The 24330-nt window shown below is 32.3% G+C and overlaps 1 protein-coding gene across 1 annotated transcript in view; it reads left to right on the top strand.

Annotated features, from left to right (window-relative positions):
- The window catches only part of LOC140447424 (venom carboxylesterase-6-like), a 78370-nt gene that overhangs the window by 7516 nt on the left and 46524 nt on the right, over positions 1 to 24330 (top strand). Inside the window, exons 2-3 of the mRNA XM_072540066.1 lie at positions 6716 to 6850; positions 14494 to 14631. Of these exons, the coding sequence (XP_072396167.1) occupies positions 6716 to 6850; positions 14494 to 14631 (273 nt within the window). The remainder of the gene's footprint in view (positions 1 to 6715; positions 6851 to 14493; positions 14632 to 24330) is intronic.

Genomic DNA, 24330 nt, shown 5'->3' with positions numbered 1-24330 from the left:
TGTTAAGATTTTCTATATATTTTGAAATATATAGAAGTTTCTTTCTTTTCTATTTTTCATGATTTTTTTGTTACAATTATTATATGTCATTTTTTACCATTATTCATTGCCATAAATTCGCCAGGGTCGCCATGTGTTTTTGCTTATTATTGTTAGATAAAAATAATTTTACTAATTAATATTTAAACAGTCCAAACAATAATAAATGTTAATTGGCAAAATAAGAAGGAAGGAGGTAGTAATTAGTAATTATTAATTAACTAAATTTCTACTCATTGCATTTATCAAGTAACGTCACTGGAAAGTTGGATTCTTAATAAGGTTTTAAAAAAAAGTTTCCGAATAAACGTTTTTTCAGATCAATAAAATTATTACCTGCGTAAATGTGACACAATTACTATTAAATCAGGGCAGATCTGTAAAAAATCGACCTAATTTGTATGTGAGAGGTGGCATTCAGATTTTTGCAGAAATAGTTAGGTGATAACTTCGATAATAATAAAAAAAATTACAGTATTTAAAAATTACTAAAAATATCGATTTTTTTCTACATTCGTTGCTTATAACTTTAAAACAATTCATTTTGGAGCAAAGTCGTACTGTAGTCTGCGTCTATAGAAAATGTCACACAGAAAGTGCAGTACGGCTAATATAGGAATGCACAATTGCCGGATTTCACGCCTTGTGCTTGACGATACAAACAGGTCCAAGTGGTAGTCACAGAACCGTACCCAGATCTCTACGCCGGGCTCTGTTATTTATTATAAAATAATATATTGTTAAAATAATTGCCTTCAAGTAGCCAAATAAGAGGCATGAATTTGAATAAAAAGACCTTAAGTTTTTAGCGAGAATTTTATTATAAAACTGTATACTTTATTAAACTAACATATTTATTTTAAATTACATTTCTTGATAGCTATAAATATACCGGGTGGAACCTTCGGTAACTCGATTTCCGTGCACCCAGCCCAATATCCAAGAAAAACTTTTTCTTTTGTAAATATGTGAAAAATTATGAGGAACAGGAATATCGAAAAAGCTTTGCACATTTTTTAATCCCGGCGATGTTATTAAAAAAACAAGTTGCGCACTTGAATCACTGCAAAATTTTAACACCTACTATGAATTTTTTTTTGTGGAAATCTGAAGTGCAGTTTTTGTCCTTGTTAAAACATAATGCAGTTTTGCATTTTTTACACACAACATAAGTTTACCTAGTTCCTTGGCATAGCAATCTGGTAGTTTTCAGCGAAACCTTGTGTTATTTCATATGGGATAATGGTTTTCCTTGCCCACACTTGACCAGATGAGCAGGTATAAGGTTTATAGTGTAAGTTATTTAACATTATATTATATTTATACTTTATTAAACTAACAAATATATTTTAAATTACATTTCTTGATAGCTATAAATATACAGGGTGGAACCTCCGGGAACTCGATTTCCGTGCACCCAGCCCAATATCCGAAAAGCCCATACTCTGATTGGACTGGTAAATGCATTTTATTGGTTATACAGTGTAAAATAATCGAGGTTACTCACAGATATTCAATTAATTATACTAAAGTCGTCCTCTACATCCGAGATCTCGGATTCGCTTTCGCTACTCTCCCCTGTGTTCGCGTGTATTATCAATTGGTCTACGTCATCTTGCAGGCTGTCCGCAGTCCACATCTCAGTTTCCGTTTTCTCAACAACATGAGTGACTTAATTGCGCCAATTTTGCTCTGTGATGCGTGCGAAACCGTCGTCGATCAACTGGCGTACCTTGTCGTTTTTAAAAGTTTTAAACTTTTTTTTCCAACCATTTCTATAGGATTCAATTCGCACTGATATGGAGGAAGCCTTAAAATATAAACATTATGTTGTGAAGCATACTCATCAAGATGATACTTATCGTATTGATCTTTAAAAGCACGCGCTGCTTCTAATAGCTCGGATTTCAAATAACACTCCTCGAAAAAAATGTCTTTTTCCACTAGCCATTCCTTGATTGCAGCTTTATTCCAGGAATTGTTAGGGAATCTCTCTTTACGGGAGTGGTACGATGCATTGTCCATTACAATGGCGTTCCTGCGACCATTATTTGGTAAATTTGATATTAATGTCTCCTTAAACCACGACTCACAATATGCGGCATCCATTTCATCGTGATAGTCGCCATCATTTTTCTTTGCCAGAAAAACACGCTGTGTGCCAGGAAGGAAACCTCCTGAAAAACCTGCATGCAATAAAACATATCGTGGACCTCGTTTAGTAGGTGCTTTTAAGCCAGTACTTAAACCTTTAAGAAAAGCATTACGACTGTTTTGTATCGTAGTATCGCACCATTCGTAATTTATAGATTGGCCAACATTAACCCACGATTCGTCCAAATATATGATATTGCAATGGTTTTTTCGCAAACGTCGTATAGTTCTCAAATAATTATGGCGCCAATGAATAATATCCTCTCGCTCCACCATGATGCTTCTTCGGCCACGTTTCTTATAAACAAATCCAATATCTTTCATAAGTCTGTATAAAGTAGAAAGAGACAACGGCTGTATATTCTCATTACCTTGTATGAAGTTATGTATATGCTTTAAGAATGGCGTCAAATTTATCATGAAAAAATTCACATTGAACAATTCTACGTAGAATACTTCTTACACTCTGGTCATATGTGAATATTCTAGAATTTGATTGACACACTCGTTTTTTTACGTTTTTTTGGCGATTTCAAAGATATGAAGACCTATTTATAGAAACAACCTAACTGTATTTTTAATATTTTACAAACAATAGAAAAAATCTAATTTCTATGAAAGAATTGGAAATTTGAATATTATATATAATATCTATAAATAATATCATTTCCAAGTTTCCAAATTCTTTCCTAGAAATTATATAGGTTTTTTCTATTTTATGTAAAATATTAAAACTACAGTTATTGTATGTTGTTCTTGTAAAGAGGTGTTCAAATGTTACTCTTATGAATATGATTCAATTGTATATCTCATGTTGACGTTTTATATGCAAAATTCATAGTTTTCGTTGTTAATAACTCATCAATGCCTTTCTATTCTACTGCATACGTATACATGATATAAAATATTTTACTCGTACTGCCGGCAGATGCATTTTATCCAAGCCGGTCCTGTGAGACAATGAGCAATCAACAGCTGGAGAAAACCGACAACCCTGTGCGTTTATTCTCCATAAGAAAAGCATTGCCGTATCTTACCCGTACTGCACTCTCAGTGTGACATTTTCTATAGTCTCTGGGATAAGATTGTTTCTTAAAATTACCTGGTATTTTTCTGCTACTCTTTGTTCAGATACTTGGATTTCTGGGTACTCCCTGCAAAATTCGGCATACAGTTGTTGTCGATAGCCGATCGTTTCTTGACCGAGGTTTGTCACCTTATAATAAAAGCGGAATATATTTTCGTTCATGGACACAGTCCATTTCATGCGCTGTCTCGGTCGTCCCGCTTGAGTGAGCGCCGGCTTATATTCCAGCGCAGCACCTTCAGCGAGTGGAGCTCTTGTTATTGTTTGGCTCATTTGTGGTTCTTCTTGTTGTTGGGCTGTAGCTGATTGTATGACAGGGGCCCACCTCCTCAACACACTGCGACCGACGTCCCGCATGCTGTCACGTCCAGCGCCGGCTCCAGACGTGCCCTGACAATCCCCAGGCAGCGACCCTAAACATAAATTATTTAACTCCATTTTCATGGGTGAGCATTTTATACCTACTGCCAGGTGTCAGTTTTTGTTCCACGGCAGGTATCCCTGCTACCCTCTATGTATCGGTTCTAAGAATACCCAGAGAGCATCCCCCATTCACAGGGGACCGTGCCTGATAGAAGAACTGACAAAAACTCCCACAGGATTTGTATTAATATATGTAATTATTATTATTAGTATTTTTAATTGAAAGCATCGGTTTAAGAAAAAAACATGATTGACTCATAGGTTGAAATGTCAGTTGGTAGTTCAGATTTTTTTTCCTAGAAAAATACCAAAAAAATTAAGTTGAAGCAAATTGGATTTAAAATATCAAAGTGGGTATACGTAAAAAATGTATTTTCTCAGCTTCCAATGAAGCAAATTTCTTTATTTTGTCTAATTTGACAAAAACTCGAATAAAGCCATCTAAAGAACGAATTACCAAATGCCGGAGATGCTTTAATTTTGTTATAAATAAATTATTTTATTCATACTCCGTCATTAGAGACGAAAATGCCATCAAACCTCTAAAAAGCATACGAACAAGCTGAATTTTTCTGAGAATGATAATTTTTGGACCACAAAAATATGCAAAAAAGTTTACAATTCCTACCCAGCGATTTCCCCCTAAAACCACCCCCTCCTCGTAGAGGAAAAGAACAGAAAAAATTGAATTACCAAGAATCTGTGCGTCGTAGAAAAAATATTTTAAATAAAAAATGTTTTGTTAGCACTTGTTGTGTAAAGTAAACCGATCTCTCAAAAATATTGATTGAAGCGACACGGCTAGGCGCGCGAAATCAATTTGAAATAAAATTTGTATCAATTCGACGGTAAAAATTCGGTCTTTTGATCAGAGTGTCCTATCGATAAAAATCAAAAAGCGTTTTAAAGGTGAAGAGTGCTGCTTGGTTATGTAATTTTTTCTATTTTGTTGCAATTAAAGTCAGTTTCTATAAAAGTGAATTTACGATTCTCATAAGATCATTAAAATTTATCACTTTTTCATTAAATGATGGATTTATGGTATGTGTTGTGAAAAAAGAATATATAATGAGCTGCCATTACATGACATATGACACCCTTAACAATTCGAAGAGTTACGGTTGTTTGGTATAAGTGCCTTTTGTGGAATATCCCGTTTGCTTAGCCGCCAAATCCTATATATTTTTATGGTGAATATATGTTTCCGCTGCCAATTCAGGTTGTACCAATTTTATATTTTTTGTTGAGCAGCGAAGATTATCTATGAACTAAATAACAGTGAAGTGATTTACTATTGATCTTTTAATGACATAAATATCTGCATAATATATAAATATCTACATATGTAAATATATTTTTTTAAGTGAATGAATTTCGAAATTTGGGATAAAGTATAATTATTTTTTTATATACGTATTTCTCATTCATAATCTAATGCCAAGATATAAAATGTTTATTTGCTTACGATGTGATTTAAATTTAAGTTTCGCACAAGCACTTTCCATTTGTAATTTGATACCCAAACAGAGACTGTTTATTTCTTTTCCTGGATGACGTAATTCTCCTATAGTTGAGCCGCTGAAAAGATGGAATGATCATGTGAATAGCACGCACTCTTAAATATTCCTCTTCCTATGTTACCACTTTTCCCACGTTTACACCGCTCAACAAAAACGAACTAACAATGTTGCTATAATATATTTATACCGTTTTTTAGAGGTTATTGATTTACATTCATTTTAAACATTTTCACAAAATTCACCAGCCAGCGAAAGTGAAACACAAATCATGATACATAAAACATTTAAGTTATAGTATCATGACACAAATAATGACGGTGTAAACAGTTTCCCATAAGGTCTAGTTTCGAGCGCCTGTCGATGCTTGCATTGAGTGATCATGCGACCTTGGATTCCATGTTTTAAGCGTCCAGGGTATAGAATCTTTTGATAACTTTTTGTTCGTTACAAAATAATAAAGTTTAGCTTTGTTTTAAATTTTTCATTTTATTTCCTTGTCTGAGCTCGTTTCCTTACGAGGGTAAACTATTAAGGAATGGTGCCCAATTCATTTTAATTTTAAAGATAATACAAACAGCTTGTATATGAATTTTGAAACAACCACACCCAACCTCTTCTCAACACGAGCAGAAGGGCCTTGATTATTTGCGTAGATGAGTAAATAGTTTGTCTACGTTACTAAATAGCGCCTAACGTAAAAATAGAATTTATATGGTTAAAACCCAAACTTTAAAATCTATGGCATGAAATTTCGGTTTTAATTTTGAAATATGCCTAAAAAACGCTGAATTTAAAACTCAGAACATTACAAACAATCTAAAACTTTGCTTTTTATCGATTAAACAAGTAAGTTTTTCTAAACAGCACTACTTGAGATACAAATTTTATACAATTCTGTCATCGTGGAAATATGTTACGTGACGTGCAATCGTTTGTAATGTGAAATATAAAATTCAACGTTTTTTAGACATATTTGAAATGGCTCACATTTGATGCCAAAAATCAAAATCAAAGTTCATGACATAGATTTTGAAGATTGGGTTTTAAAAATGGAAATTTAATAGTGACCGAATAATAAAAAAGTAATAAATTTTAATGAGAATTATAAAAAATGGCAGAAATTGCGCAATGTTGATTTATTTAACACTTTTATAGAAGCAAACTGACTTTAGCTGCAGCAAAATGCAAAAAAAATTATGAAAGATGCACTTTTCACCTATAAAACGTTTTTGATAAAAAAAATCGAATTTTTACCGTCGAATTGATACAAATTTTATTTAAACCCGATTTCGCGCGAGTAGCCGCGTTGCTTCAATCGATACTTTTGAGAGAACGGTTTATTTTACACAAAAATTGCTAAGTAACATTTTTGTTCAAAATTGTCTGAGCTACATATTTTATTTAAAATATTTTTTCTACGACGCACAGATTTTTAATAAATCCACCCTGAGGATTTTTCAACTTGAAACGAACATTTAAAAATATTTTTTAGACATTATATAAAGAAATAAAAATTGCTGATGGGCCAATACGTGGAAGAATACTAAAAACTGATAGAAATAATGTGTACTATGCGTTCCAAGACATTCCATATGCAAAACCACCCACTGGTGACCTACGTTTAAAAGTAAGTATTAGTTTAATGCATTTATTACAATTATAAAGGTTTTTTTTGCATTATGAATGATAAATGTGATATTTTACTTAATATAATATCGTTATTAATGTATTAACTACCATAAAACGTAAACACATTTAAGGCAAACAAAACGCTATCAGGAACGTTTCAATCCTTTTTGGTTACTTTTATAATAACAACTATATTTTGGTGAGCGCTAATAAATGGATTAGGGCAATGACCTTGAGAAAGATTCAATTTTTTTTAAACAATCGATGGTCTTATTTGAGTCGCGTTCCTCAGTTTTTTTATAACTCCTTTTTAACAATGATAAATATTCCCTTTTATTTAAAGTACTGGTTAGAATATATCCTCAAAATGTGAAAAATAAATATAAATAATGACCCAATATCGCCTAAACTTTTTTAATACTATGCTGGAACATTCTTTTAAACATTTGGATTGGCTGACAAAGGAAATAAAAATAGATGGAGAATTTGTAAACAATTTACGTTTTGTCGATGATATATTCATAATAGCTGAGGATTTAGAAATGGAAGAGAGATGGTAGAGAACCTCGTTGTGGCTACAGAAAGTGTAGGTTTAAACATCAGTATTGTTGGGCAATAAGTAGGACTTGTAGATAAATATAAATACTTATATATATTATTAATACCATCAATATCAAAAAAACCAAGTATATGGTCTTCAGTAAGAACATGACACAACCAGCACATATTAGTATAAAAGGCATTCAAATTGAAAAATTATCAAGTTACAAATACTTGGGTAGGTACTTCAATAAACGAAACTGGAGACCAAAACAATGAAATAAAAAGACGTATCGAAATTGCCAGTGCCACCTTCATAAAGATGAGGAAATTCTGAGATGAGAACAGAGATATAAGCATCCCTCTACGATTAAGAATGCTAAGGGGCTACGTATTTAACACGCTATTATACGGTGTAGAGGCCTGGACTCTCAAATAGAACAACATGAAAAATATTGAAAGTTTCGAGATGTGGTGCTACCGTCGAATGCTGAAGATAAGTTGGGTTGAAAGAGTCACAAACTTTGAAGTAATGCGAAGGATAGAAAAAGACCCAGAAATTTTATCAACAACGATCAAACGAAGAAAACTCGAATATTTGGGTCATCTGATGAGAGGACATAAATATGCATTACTTCAAAATATAATGCAAGGAAAAATTAAAGGAAAACAGAATCCAGGCCGTAGAAGAATGTCATGGTTGCGTAATTTGAGAGAGTGATTTGGCTTTGATTGGCTGTGAAGTAAAATATGCCATCAAAAGCACCAAAGATGGTAAAGCAGTAGGCCCTGATAATTTTCACTCAGAATTCTTAAAACTTATGGACTATGATGGCATAAAATGGTTGACAAATATATTTAACAGTATATATGATACGGGCGTGGTTCCCCAAGAGTGGTTAGTGTCAACTTTTATAAATCTTCCAAAAAAACCCAATGCGAGAAAGTGCGAAGACTATAGAATTATAAGCCTTATGAGCCATTTACTTAAAACATTTCTAAAGGTCATTCACAAAAGAATATATACAAAATGTGAGGAACAACTAACAAGAACACAATTCGGATTTCGTGATGCTCTGGGAACACGGGAGGCCCTTTTTGCTGTACAGGTGCTATTTCAGAGATGCATGGATGTGAATTGAATTGTGACATATACGTATGCTTTATAGATTACCAGAAGGCATTTGACAGAGTAAAACATGACAAATTAATGACTCTAATGCAAGAAATTGGAATTGACAACAAAGATCTTAGAATTATCAGAAACATTTACTACAATCAAACGGCCAAAATCAAAATAGAAGACCAGTTAACTGATAAAATTGCAATAGAACGTGGAGTACGACAGGGCTGTATTTTGTCTCCATTGTTGTTCAACATTTATTCTGAATGGGTATTTAAGGAAGCTTTAGACGGTTGTGTGAAAGGAATACTAATAAACGGTGAATGGTTGAATAACATTAGATATGCAGATGACACTATAGTTTTTGCCGATAATCTGAATGACTTACAGATATTAACTGTATTTTGTCTCCATTGTTGTTCAACATTTATTCTGAATGGGTATTTAAGGAAGCTTTAGACGGTTGTGTGAAAGGAATACTAATAAACGGTGAATGGTTGAATAACATTAGATATGCAGATGACACTATAGTTTTTGCCGATAATCTGAATGACTTACAGATATTAACAAATCGCATAACAGAAGTCAGCAACAGATACGGACTAGCTCTTAACATAAAGAAAACCAAATTTATGACAATTAGTAAAAAACCAATACTAAACGCTCAACTTACAATCAACCAACAGAATATCGAAAGAGTCGAGCAATATACATATCTAGGCACCAATTTAAATAGCCAATGGGACCACTCAACAGAAATTAAACAGCGAATAATAAAAGCAAAAGCAGCATTCGTTAGAATGAGAACCATTTTCAACAGTCGACACATATCATTTAAAACAAAATGCCGTCTATTGAACTGCTACATATTCACAGTTCTGCTCTACGGAATGGAAGCATGGACACTGACTGTTGCATCTATGAATCGGCTCGAAGCTTTCGAAATGTGGTGTTATAGGCGCATCTTACGTATATCCTGGGTTGACAGAGTTACTAATGTGGAGGTCCTGCGTAGAATGGGAAAAGAATGTGAAATTCTCATGACCGTCAAAACTAAAAAGTTGGAATATCTTGGACATGTAATGAGAAATCAAGAACGTTACGGCCTTCTCCAGCTGATTCTCCAAGGGAAAGTAAATGGTAAGAGAGGACCGGGAAGAAGACGCATTTCCTGGCTTCAAAATTTACGAAAGTGGTATAACACGACTACCACTGAACTGTTCCGCGCTGCAATAAATAAAGTAAAGATAGCCGTGATGATCGCCACATCCGGAACGGATAGGCACTTTAAGAAGAAGAAGAAGAAGATTTGGCTGTACCACTAATGAAGTCTTTAGGTCAGCTGTAAACAAGGTCAGGATAGCGTTGATGATTTCCAATCTCCAAAAGGAGTGGCACAAGAAGTAAAATAATATATATATATATAGCTGGCTTCCAAAAACTTGATTATTTCCCTCCATTTTTTTCTCACGCCTATTTCTAACAAGTCTTGCCTTACTGCTTCCAACCATTTCTTCTTTGGGCGTCCTCTTCTTTTTTTCCCATTTCCCACTCCTTCAGTATTATTTTACATTTCGATTCTCTGGCATTCGTATAATGTGACCAACTATCTAGCTCTTCGAGCTTGTATTTTGCCGTAATTGTTGGTTTTCTATACATCCTCATTATTTCTTTATTTGTTTGTCTTCTCCAAATATTCTCTGTCGTCTTTATTCCCCCAAAGATTTTTCTGAGCACCTTTCTTTCGCAGATCTCTACTTTCTTTTCTTCTTGCTGATTCATAATCCACGTGTCGCTGGTATATATCACTGTGGGTCTGTTTACTGTCTCGTAGACTCGCAGTTTAGCTGTTCTTAATACATTTTTAACTTTTAGTAATGAATTTAGTGACCCTATCGCTCTGCTCCCCTTTATTAATTTCTTTTCCTTCTTTTTCCGTGTTCGTTATGGTTACTCCTAAGTATTCAAATTCTGACACTTTTTCAAAACTATAGACAGTCTCTGCTCCTTTCATTTTGATATATTTGTTATTATTTATTATGTCTCCTCTTATTTCCATATATTACGTTTCTGTTTGGTTTATTATTAATCCGTATCTTTTCGCTTCTTCTTCAAATTCTGGAAACCCTTTTCTAAATGTTTTTTTGTTCTCGCTAGTATAACCACATCATCCGCGTACGCTATGCACTGTTCCCTGCTATGAAAATAGTCCTGTTTGTGTTCATATTTGATCTTATTACGATTTGTTCTAATACTGATTGAATAAATTCATTGATAGCGGATCCCCTTGTTTTAAATCTCTATTTACTGTGAATTAACTTTAAAAGCCTCCTTCAATTGTTACCCCATTTATTGTATTTCTAAGCGTCATTCTCACTAGCCTTGTAAGCTTTTCTGGTATTTTTTATGTTCTCATGGCCCCATATAGCAGCGTTAGATTTATGGAGTCATGTGCTTGTTTGAAATCACTTGTTTGATCATTTAACATACTTATTTGATCAGTAGTTATTCTTCCTGGTTTAAAACCTCCCTTGTATTCTCCAACCACTTTGTTATCATATTTTATTAATCTTTTCCTAATAATTTTTGCAAGTATTTTATAGACTACTTCTAGTACTGCTATACCTCTATAGTTTTCGCATCCATTTTGTCTCCTTTTTTATAGATAGGACTATGGTAATTACGTGGTTATTATGTTAGATGACACATTTATTTTAAACACAACTATCCTAATTGTAATTAGTACTTAGTTGAAGTTGCTCTGAGACTACTTTATAATTACCAATACGTGGTACATCGACTTGCCATCTTGACGTTAATTTAGTTCTGATCCCCGAGATAATAATTGTTGTCTCTTTTATAATAGTACTTGCTATATCAGCAGTCGTTCATAAGTGGGTCAAATTTGTTTTATCAACCTACGACAACAACAAGGTCACGATCCACAATTCTGCTGACTCACACATTCCAACCGAGGCTGTTTCTTTTGAATGTCCTCGATTTGATTTATTAAAAACATATTTTATATAAACAAATGCGAAATGTGTTACACGTTCCTTTTAACTTATTCTTTATATGAATTGTAATATTTTAAGGATAATAGAACAGGACAAATAAGAACCCTATTCCATTGTTTCGGCATTTCTTCCTTTTATCAAATTATTAATGTCAAGTGAAATATTGTTTCCTTCAATCTTTCGCCACCTTCCTTAAAAATATCAGATGAAATACCACTTTTTCCTGCACTTTAGTTATTTTTGAGGTCTTTTATTATTTCTTCGCCTTTATTCAAAGTTGGTTCCTCGCACGTCCTTTCTTCATCTTCTTGCCAATGCTCATTTCCCTCGAGTTCCTCTTATTGGTCTGTATTTAATAGATCTTTTAAGTATTCCCCATCTGTTTAATCTTTCTGTTGTTTCTTCTAGAAGTAAACCTTTTTTGTTTCTGAAATACTGTGGATTATTTTTTTTTAGTTTCTCTGGATTTCTTAACTTTTTGATAGAAATTCTTTACCTCTTTTTTCTAACTGCTTTTCTAACTGTTGTCGTTTCTTTTTTCTGCAAATTCTTTTTACTTCTCTTTTTTCTCTCCACATAGTTTTCGATTACATTTTGGGTATTATCTCTATTTTTTATAGTTTTGTTCTGTTTCTTGCTGCCAAAGCATTCCTACATTCTTTATCGAACCAGTCTTGCCGTCTTTTTATATGCTCTCTTCCTATACACATTTCCGTTGCTTTCGACATAGCTGTCTGTATGGTCTGCCATTCTTCTTCTATATCCTGTTTGACTGGATACTCTAGCTTTTTATTTATTTCTTCCTCTAGTCTGTTTACATGCTTTCCTTGAAGGCGCTTTGATTGGTAATTTAAACTATCTCTAAACGGTTATAAATAAATACTTAGGACATAAAATTATGATTGACAGGGATAATCAGATCCATGAACTAAAGAGAAGAATTTAAAATACGAAGTAGAAACACTTACTTTAACAAGAGCCTCGGCGACCAAACTAAGGGTCACACAGAGAAGAATGGGGCGATCCATGTTAGGAATAACTCTGCGAGACAAAATATAAAACGAAGAAGTCATAAGAAGAACCAAGGTGGTTGACGGCATCGAAAGTCAAAAGATAGCCAGACTAAAATGGAGATGGGCAGGACACATAGCTAGAATGACAGAAGGGCGATGGACAAAAAGGTTATTGGAATGGAGACCAAGGGAAGACAAGAGAAGGCACGGATGCATACATCCGTCCTAAAATTGTCATTTTAATCAGTTGCTATCGAGGACCCATGGGAGTCCAAACCCTGGGAGTCTTGCGTTACCATGAAGTAAATCGGTTTAAAACAACATCATTTAACTTTAACATCTTACAAACGTATTTCAAACTGAGCCAGCAAACCCTGATGAAGAAGTGGAAGAACTAATTAGCGCAGCATGTCAAATTAATGCTCCTCCCAATTAAAAGTTTTACTTCTATAGAAGTCAAGAAAGAAATAAACAAACTCAATTCACGAAAGGTGAGTAATAACGGCCCCAGGTTATGATTTAATCTCGACACCAGTACTAAAACAATTTCCTCGCAAAACCATTACTTTGTTAACAGTTATATTTAACCGCATGCTAAGCTTATCATACTTTCCAAAAATATAGAAATTTGCTGAAATTATTTTGAATCTCAAGCAAGGAAAAGAGTCTAATGAAGTAACATCTTATCGACCCATCAACCTACTCCAACCGTAAACAAAGTTTTTGAAAGATTGCTGCTACAAAGGATATACGTAGATTATGAATTCCTAACATTACTATCAAAACATTAGTTTGGTTTTCGGGAAAATCACTTCACTACCCAAGTCCATCGAATGATAAATGAAATATCAAAAAGTCTTGAAGAAAAAAAATACTGCAACGCTGTATTTCTAGACATGTCACAAGCGTTTGACAAAATCTGGCACAGAGGTCTGCTTTACAAAGTAAAAATAGCACTATCCAGTAACTATTTCCTTCTACTCAAATCCTACATAATAGCTGTAAATATTGCTACGACGACGTAGCAATAATAGCTGTAAATGAAGATCCCATGGAAGCCTCACAAAACCTGCAACAGCATCTAAACATACTCAGTAATTGGTATACAAAATGGAGAAGAAAAGTAAACAAAACAAAATCAACAAATAACATTTACCAAGCGCCACAACATATGCCCACCTGTAAGAATGGAAAATGTAAGAATACGAACAGTATCAGACGCTAGATATCTTGGACTCATCTTGACCAACGTCTCACTTGGAAGAAACATATCCAGACCAAAAGAAGACAGCTCGACTTAAAATTTCGACAAAATGTATTGGCTCCTTGGACGTAAATTAAAACTTAACATCCAAAACAAAATTTTTCTATACAAAGCCATACTCAAACTTATCTGGTTCTACGGACTACACCTATGGGGCTATGCAAAGCCAACGTCGCTGAATATCATCCAAAGATTCCAGTCTAAAGTGGATCAATAGTGGATGCACCATGGTACGTAAGTAATCATACACTTCACCAGAGAAGAAATCCATCGAGCCACGGAGTCACAAAATGAACATACCATTCACCATGCAAAATGAGCTAGTAAGGAAATTATTTAACAATGGTCCACAAGCCACAAGAAAACTAAATAGAACACAGATAAATGTTCTGTGACATAGTCCGAGAGGGCATTGTTTAGAATATATATACCTTTTATAATGGATTTTTTATGTCGATAAGGTTCATTATGTCCTGTTGAATAGATAATTTCAGAAGCTTATAGGTATACTTATTTCGAATTTTATCTAACAACCTACTTGAAGAAGTAATCTTAAAAAAATTAATACGGCTCTGAAAACTTTATATTTACTCAAACTAAAAGTTTGATTGACAACGTTTTCCATTGATCATATTGCTACATTAGACCTGCCTTCATCTTAAATGTGAACTTTTTGTGTTTTAGGAACCTACTCCTCCAGAAAAATGGACGAAAGTATTAAACGCTACAGATAATTTAAAAATTTGCCCGCAGTTTCAAGAGGGTCATGAGGATAAAAAAGAAAACGAAGACTGTCTTGTATTAAATGTTTACACCCCTGTGGTAAATATCTTAAATATTTTAAAATAATAATAAATACTACAATCAAACTCAGTTCTGAAGTTAGAACACGTCGATCTTTTGTGTAGAAGATTTCGTTGGTTGAAATCCTTGAGATTTTCTTTTTTAAAATGCGCGTTGTTTGGTCATGGTATATTCTCAACACAGATTTACTCATTGAACATAGATTTATTCATTGAGTAAAGATTGCGTACGTTTTGTTATAAATGGACATTCGTTTCCGGTATCAAGCTAGATGTGGCTACAATTTCTTGTAGTGTAAAATTAAAAAAATGTTAATTTTCATCGGTCTTAATGATGATTTGAATATAACAAATACACAAATAATAAATTCTACACATTTGACTTATCCTTCTCATGGCGCCGTCTCCTTTCGAAGTTTGTCGATCCAAATGGCAATTGTAGCTTTGGAAACTGCTGCGCGAAAGATTTCTGAGGATGAGCGGTCGAACCATCTCCTCAGGTCTTTCAGCCACGAGTTCTGGCGTCTTCCTACTGATCTTTCGCCCTGTACTTTTCCTTCCAGTATAACTTGAAGTAATTCGTATCTTTCGCCTCTAAACACATGACGCAAGTATTGCATTTTCCTCTCTTTGATTATTCTTAGTAATTCTTTTATATACATCTACATATACATCTCAAAGGAATCTTTCTTTTTCAGAGTCCATCGTCCAACTTTCACAGCCATACAGTAAGACAGAAAAAACGTAATATCTGATCATTTGGATTCTAAGTTGCAGACTAAGGTCTGATCTTGTAAAAAATTTTCTCTTCCTTACGAATGCTTTCCTTGCTTCTTCGATTCTTGATAGGATTTCTTTTTTTTTTATTACACTGACTATTGATATTTGCTCCCAAATATTTTATGGAATTTACCTGTTCTATTATTTGTCCCTTGGCATACACATGTACGTTTGTTGGTGTCTTTGAAAATACTAAAGATTTAGTTTTGGAAACTAAAATACTAAAGATTTAGTTTAGATGAAAACCGAACATTTCGCTGTGGTGAACTACCGCATTTATTATATTTTGTAGTTCTTGTGCGTTGCTTGCTATTAAGACGGTATCATCAGCATATCTGATGTTGTCTATGCTGATTCCGTTAATCTTAATTCCACCCTGGACCTCGTGTAATGTTTCTCTGAATATAGACTCCGAATATGAATTAAACAGTAGCGGTGATAAGACGCAACCCTGTCTCACTCCTCGTCGGATTTGTATATCTTCGGATGTTGTGTGCTCTATTTCAATTATTGCCGTTTGGTGCCAGTATAGTTCTGAGTCTTGTTCGTCAACTCAAGTTGTTCTCAAATTTCGATCATCTAAAAATGGTTAACGGCGTCAAATGCTTTTCGATAATCAATAAAATATGCATATACATCTACATTAATGTCTCTTCATCGTTGCGTTAACACATGTAAAGCAAAAAGAGCCTCTCGTGTTCCCAATCCATTTCGAAATCCAAAGTGTCACTCATCTGGAACTCGCACGTCTTGTAAATTCGTGTATGGATAATTCTGAGGAAAAGTTTTAAGGGCATGTGACATCAAGCTTAATATTTGATAATCATCGCTTGGTAATGCTACGAATTTTGATTCTAGCCAATCTGTGGGTATTTTACCTGTGTCATATATCTTATTGAATAGTGCTGTTTTTAAGTCTAGGCTTTTACTTTCGTTATCTGCAATTAGTTTAAGTATTTCGACAGTGAAATTGTCTGGACCGGTGGCTTTTCCATCTTTCTGAGATTTTACTGCGTGGATCACTTCTTCTTTTGTTATTTCTGGTCCTTTTTTATTTATTCGATTATCTGAGGATGATGGAGGACAATGTCTATCGTCGTCAAAAAGAGTTAGTATGTATTCTTTCCATGTCTCTAGTTTGTCTTTTGTACTCATAATTATTACGTTAGTATCATTTTTTAATATTGTTACTTTTCTCTTTTTGTGTCTACCTGTCATTTCATTTACTTTTTTATGAATATTAAAGATGTCGTATTTTTCCTGAAGTTGTTCGATTTCTAGGCATTTCGTTGACATCCAGTTTTTTTTCGCCTCCCTGCACTTTTTTCTAATGATTTTGTTGATTCGCTTGTATTCTATTGGGCTCGTTTTATGTTTTCGTCTTACGTCCATGAGGTCCGTGATCTCTTACGTTATCCATTCTTGTTTTTTGTTGTGTTTTATGAACCCGATGTTTTCTTCTTATATCTTTATTATTTTTGTTTTAAGAGCAGTGCATGTTACTTCAATGTCTGTCAGTACCAAGTTTTCGATCGTTTTTATTTCTTCCTCAAGCTTGATACTTATTTCTTTTTTCTGTTCAGGGTTCTTCAGTTGTGAGATGTCTATTTTTCTTGTCACTGTTTTCTTTTTGACTTTGAGAAAACTTTTTAATCTAAAATTCATTATAACTGGATTGTGGACGCTATGGATGTACGGATGTTTTGTTTTTTGTACTCCTGATCCAGGCCATCTTACTTCACTCATCCTCAAGATGTTTATTTTCAGTCTAACCTTCTCGGCTTCAGTGTTTGCCAGTTTCCCGGACATAAATAAGCTGCGTACGCTCCAGGTGGAGATGCGTACTATTCGGTCATATATTTGTATTCTCTGTCCACTTTCTTGGGTAGTTGAAACATTTCACACCGACACTTTTAAGTTTATCTATTTCGCTTCCATAATAATATTAACTTTAAGACATTTTGTTATTGGATGTGGAAACTAATTCCTCGTCATATTTTCTTAAAAGAAGAATATATGACATTATCTCAGTTTGGGGCATTATACAGCAATTCAAAAACAGTTAGTACTTGTCTTCAAAAGTACAGAATGGTGATGATTCATCATAGAATGTTCGAGAATGAACAGAAAATTCTAGACTGCGTTACAAATCCGGATTGCTTACCACTATAAATGTCCCATCTATCTTATTTTCTACGCTTTCACTATTGATGTTATTTGTGGTTGGAGTGTATATATTTATGGTCTATGCAGGACCTTCCTTCTGTAAATCCTGCCTGATCGTCTCTGATTTCATTTGAGATAGATTTTTCCAGTTTTTCATGCTTTGCATGCTATTTTTTCATTTTTCATTCTTTCCTCTTGCACTTTTTTGTTTTACTTCTCTTTTTCTCTTTGTACTTCTATATGTCTTCCTGGGATTGGGTGTTCATACTTTGCATATATAGAATTTATTTTTGTTTAATATATTTATTTTCTTCGTATTTAGGTCCCCGCTTTTATTATTTCTTGTTTTGGTCTCACTTTTTCGATCTCTTATAAATGGGGGCTATATGCTCCCACCTGCCATATATTTTCATGATGAGTTTTACTACTCATTAATTTATGGGTTGCAATGATTGTATTGTTTTACCAAATTCTTCTTGACTAGAATTCCGACTCAGGTCGTTACTCTTTCTTTCTTTTTTTTTCCGCTCCGACAGTAGAAGACGTTATCTATAAATTGTTTCCCATTTCTCATTTTCTTAGTTTCAGGGGTTACCAAAATGTCATCTTCTTAAATTCTTCCATCACTTCTTTGTCTTTAGTTTATCATCCTTGGGTATTTCAAGTGACACGTGATTTCCCTCCCTCTGCTCTCTGTTTTTGTTTTCGACGTTGGTTGAAATTTAAGGCTGGATTTTTCTTATTAAAAGCAGAATTGTCCTCCCTATCCAATGACGCTCCCTGCGTTGGAGGTGTAGATTACCACCCCGGGGAACTATATTTTGATTTTTCGTCCTGCTTCCTATATGTTCGTTGTTTTTACTAAGATGCTAAATTCTTACGCCAAATCCCTCATTTTGATAACCTGTTATGTAACTTCAGCTGGATTTGACGCTGTTTGAAGCCGGCCACTCTGGATCAAACACCAAACACTGTTTGATTTTATACCTGCCCTAAATTTATATATATATATATATATATATATATATATATATATATATATATATATATATATATATATATATATATATATATATTATATATATATATATATATATATTATATATATATATATATATATATATATATATATATATTAATATATATATATATATATTATATATATATATATATATATATATATATATATAATGAACCAGAAGTATTTGCTGACAACGTAAGGAAGTAAACGTTAAATAGTGGGTTTGCAGCAATAAAAATGAAATGTGTACTCTTTTAAATTTTTATTCCAAGCTTTCGGACATTGGTTATGTCCTTCATCAGGGAGCTACAAATGTGATTAAGAAATTGTTGGTGTTGGTATAATTAATTAAAAATTGTTTCTACTTACAAACTTAACGAGGTTGTATCAACAAAGATCTATTATAATATTGATAAAATTTATCATGGTCTCTCATCTATTTTAATATATAAAAACTATTTTTATGTTTAAAATTTTAAAAAAATTTTTACTGTAAATACAAAAACACTTAATTATTCTAAATAAATACGTGACATTATTTTGACAAAATTCTTTTAAATGTCAATTGATAAATTGTTGTTTGTGTTATTATTACATTTATCTAGTAGTAACAAATAGGAGAACATTTCATTTAGATGGCCAATATCCGTTTTATGATTCATTGTATTATTATTTTGGCAAATGTAGGCCATTTCAAGAAAAAGTCTTTTGGTGATGTTACTTTCCTGTTCTACTACTTTGATGTTATTATAATCTATCTGATGCCCATTTTTAAATACATGTTCACCCAATGCAGTTTTTTCAGGATGCAGTCTATTATCTGACTTGTGGGATGTAATGCGATCTTTAAGGCATCTTGATGTTTGACCATAGTATACTTGTTCACATGATCCGCACGGTATACAGTAAACAACATCTGTTAAAGACAAGAGTGCGGATTGGTCTTTAAGTTTAGAAAAAACTTTGTTAACTGTTAGTACCGTTTTATGTGCAATTTTGATATTATTAATTGATGAAAAAATTTTTACTTAGTTTCTGTCCAATGTCTTTAATGTATGGAAGAGATACATATCTAATTGTAGTTTGTTGTGGTAAAGGATCTACAGGTCCAATTCTATCTTGTGATACAGACAGATTTTCTTCGTTTCTTAAATGACTAGTTAAATTTTGTGGAGTGTTAAATAAAATTTTCTTTAGTAGTATACTTGGGTATGAGTTTTCAATGAATAGGTTATAAAGGATTTTTAGATTTTTTGTATGGAAAGCGGTATCGCTGATTTTAAGGACACGATTTTTCATTTCTTTAACTAAATTTAGTTTCATCGAATATTTATGGTATGACCAATAATTTAAATATCTGCCTGAACTGAGAGGTTTTCTATACCAATCAACCAGTAAATGGGTACCTTTTCGTATTAATTTGGTATCTAAAAAAGGTACTGAACCTGTAGTATCTTCACATTCTAATGTGAATTGAATGTAGGGGTTGTAACTGTTAAAATACCAAAGTATATCATTTATCCCTGTGCTTGGTAATGCTAATATTATGTCATCAACATATTTTTTTATAAAATGTAATTTATAAGGTAGGACAAGGATGATGGTGTCTAGTATGTGGTCCATTACATAACAGGAAATTATTGGTGATATAGGGTTCCCCATAGGTGTACCAAAAGTTTGTTTGTAAAATTTGTTGTTAAATGAAAAATAATTGTTTTCGAAAAGAAAAGTTAACAATTTGAAAAATGTGTCCTTATCAATGTTACAATGTTGAGCAATAATCTCCCATTTATTACTAATGGCAAGTGTACATATATCTAGATAAACATTGCTAAATAAGGATACTACATCTAGGCTTGCAATCACGTAGCCTTCTGGCAATTGTATGTTATTAAATAATTGATTAACTTGAAATGAGTCTTTAATATAGTATTCATTATCACAATTATATGCATTCGTTAAAATATCTGTTAAGTAGTTAGCAATGTTTTCTGTAGGTGTGCCAATAGAGGCTAAAATGGGTCTAACAGATAATGGGGTTTTATGTACCTTTGGTAGACAATAAAACTTTCCAGATATACCTTTATAGTTAGATAATTTCTTTTTTGTAGCCTCATCTATTTTTTGATTGTCAAACAACGATTTTACTACTTTATTACATTTTTGTTTAATTGATGAAGTTGGATCATTATTTAATGTGGTATATGATGTATCATTTTCTATTATATCAACAGAAAGATCTAAATACTTTTGTTTTTCCAAAATAACAGTGATGTTTCCTTTATCTGATCTTGTGACTATCAAATTGGGATTTTGTTTTAAGAAGATTTTAGTTTTTATTAATAAAAGATTAAATATTGAGTTATTAAATTTGGAATTGTTAACTGAATTCGTTAAAATATTTACTGATCTTGCTGTAAGGATAGTTTTAGTGTCTTTATCAGATACATTTACAAGAATATTATCAATGTCTGCTAAAATTCTTTTTATAGAGATATCTTTACCAATTTGTGGTTGAATACTAAACTTAGGACCTAGAGACAGAAATTTCATAATATCATCTGGTATATTAACATCAGAAAGATTTTTAATCCATCTAGGATTAGTTTTAAGTTTAGAATCTAGTTCTTTATTTAATAATTTATTAAATTTTTTAAGATGTTTTTCTTTCGTCTCATGAAAAGTTCTGTTATAGGTTCTAAGTTGAGAACTATAAAAATGATCAAAAATGTCACTATTTGTTAAGTTTGAAATTTCCAATTTTAATGAACTGTTTAATGACTCTAACTTTTTTATTAATTTGTGATTATTACAAATTTCTGAATTTAAAAGTTTATTTCCTAACCTGAATTGTTTTTCATGTGTATTATGGATGTCTTGTCCATATAAGAGGTTTTGAATTGGCTTTATAACTTGTTGGATATGTGGTGGTAACAATCCTGTTTTTCTACATTTTAAAAGAAAACATCTGTGGTTATATTCTTTGGCGAGTTTGATGTGGTTTCGTGACCATGATTTCATTTTATCAACAGCTAAAGTTCCAAAAGTAGATCGAATCTCTTGGTAAAAACCCATACCTGTAGTTGACAATGAACCAGAAGTATTTGCTGACAACGTAAGGAAGTAAACGTTAAATAGTGGGTTTGCAGCAATAAAAATGAAATGTGTACTCTTTTAAATTTTTATTCCAAGCTTTCGGACATTGGTTATGTCCTTCATCAGGGAGCTACAAATGTGATTAAGAAATTGTTGGTGTTGGTATAATTAATTAAAAATTGTTTCTACTTACAAACTTAACGAGGTTGTATCAACAAAGATCTATTATAATATTGATAAAATTTATCATGGTCTCTCATCTATTTTAATATATAAAAACTATTTTTATGTTTAAAATTTTAAAAAAATTTTTACTGTAAATACAAAAACACTTAATTATTCTAAATAAATACGTGACATTATTTTGACAAAATTCTTTTAAATGTCAATTGATAAATTGTTGTTTGTGTTATTATTACATTTATCTAGTAGTAACAAATAGGAGAACATTTCATTTAGATGGCCAATATCCGTTTTATGATTCATTGTATTATTATTTTGGCAAATGTAGGCCATTTCAAGAAAAAGTCTTTTGGTGATGTTACTTTCCTGTTCTACTACTTTGATGTTATTATAATCTATCTGATGCCCATTTTTAAATACATGTTCACCCAATGCAGTTTTTTCAGGATGCAGTCTATTATCTGACTTGTGGGATGTAATGCGATCTTTAAGGCATCTTGATGTTTGACCATAGTATACTTGTTCACATGATCCGCACGGTATACAGTAAACAACATCTGTTAAAGACAAGAGTGCGGATTGGTCTTTAAGTTTAGAAAAAACTTTGTTAACTGTTAGTACCGTTTTATGTGCAATTTTGATATTATTAATTGATGAAAAAATTTTACTTAGTTTCTGTCCAATGTCTTTAATGTATGGAAGAGATACATATCTAATTGTAGTTTGTTGTGGTAAAGGATCTACAGGTCCAATTCTATCTTGTGATACAGACAGATTTTCTTCGTTTCTTAAATGACTAGTTAAATTTTGTGGAGTGTTAAATAAAATTTTCTTTAGTAGTATACTTGGGTATGAGTTTTCAATGAATAGGTTATAAAGGATTTTTAGATTTTTTTTTGTATGGAAAGCGGTATCGCTGATTTTAAGGACACGATTTTTCATTTCTTTAACTAAATTTAGTTTCATCGAATATTTATGGTATGACCAATAATTTAAATATCTGCCTGAACTGAGAGGTTTTCTATACCAATCAACCAGTAAATGGGTACCTTTTCTTATTAATTTGGTATCTAAAAAAGGTACTGAACCTGTAGTATCTTCACATTCTAATGTGAATTGAATGTAGGGGTTGTAACTGTTAAAATACCAAAGTATATCATTTATCCCTGTGCTTGGTAATGCTAATATTATGTCATCAACATATTTTTTTATAAAATGTAATTTATAAGGTAGGACAAGGATGATGGTGTCTAGTATGTGGTCCATTACATAACAGGAAATTATTGGTGATATAGGGTTCCCCATAGGTGTACCAAAAGTTTGTTTGTAAAATTTGTTGTTAAATGAAAAATAATTGTTTTCGAAAAGAAAAGTTAACAATTTGAAAAATGTGTCCTTATCAATGTTACAATGTTGAGCAATAATCTCCCATTTATTACTAATGGCAAGTGTACATATATCTAGATAAACATTGCTAAATAAGGATACTACATCTAGGCTTGCAATCACGTAGCCTTCTGGCAATTGTATGTTATTAAATAATTGATTAACTTGAAATGAGTCTTTAATATAGTATTCATTATCACAATTATATGCATTCGTTAAAATATCTGTTAAGTAGTTAGCAATGTTTTCTGTAGGTGTGCCAATAGAGGCTAAAATGGGTCTAACAGATAATGGGGTTTTATGTACCTTTGGTAGACAATAAAACTTTCCAGATATACCTTTATAGTTAGATAATTTCTTTTTTGTAGCCTCATCTATTTTTTGATTGTCAAACAACGATTTTACTACTTTATTACATTTTTGTTTAATTGATGAAGTTGGATCATTATTTAATGTGGTATATGATGTATCATTTTCTATTATATCAACAGAAAGATCTAAATACTTTTGTTTTTCCAAAATAACAGTGATGTTTCCTTTATCTGATCTTGTGACTATCAAATTGGGATTTTGTTTTAAGAAGATTTTAGTTTTTATTAATAAAAGATTAAATATTGAGTTATTAAATTTGGAATTGTTAACTGAATTCGTTAAAATATTTACTGATCTTGCTGTAAGGATAGTTTTAGTGTCTTTATCAGATACATTTACAAGAATATTATCAATGTCTGCTAAAATTCTTTTTATAGAGATATCTTTACCAATTTGTGGTTGAATACTAAACTTAGGACCTAGAGACAGAAATTTCATAATATCATCTGGTATATTAACATCAGAAAGATTTTTAATCCATCTAGGATTAGTTTTAAGTTTAGAATTTAAATTTCAAACTTAACAAATAGTGACATTTTTGATCATTTTTATAGTTCTCAACTTAGAACCTATAACAGAACTTTTCATGAGACGAAAGAAAAACATCTTAAAAAATTTAATAAATTATTAAATAAAGAACTAGATTCTAAACTTAAAACTAATCCTAGATGGATTAAAAATCTTTCTGATGTTAATATACCAGATGATATTATG

This window comes from Diabrotica undecimpunctata, chromosome 8 (assembly GCF_040954645.1).
Source record: "Diabrotica undecimpunctata isolate CICGRU chromosome 8, icDiaUnde3, whole genome shotgun sequence".
Lineage (NCBI taxonomy): Eukaryota > Metazoa > Arthropoda > Insecta > Coleoptera > Chrysomelidae > Diabrotica > Diabrotica undecimpunctata.
This window is presented reverse-complemented; position numbering and strand designations above follow the sequence as displayed.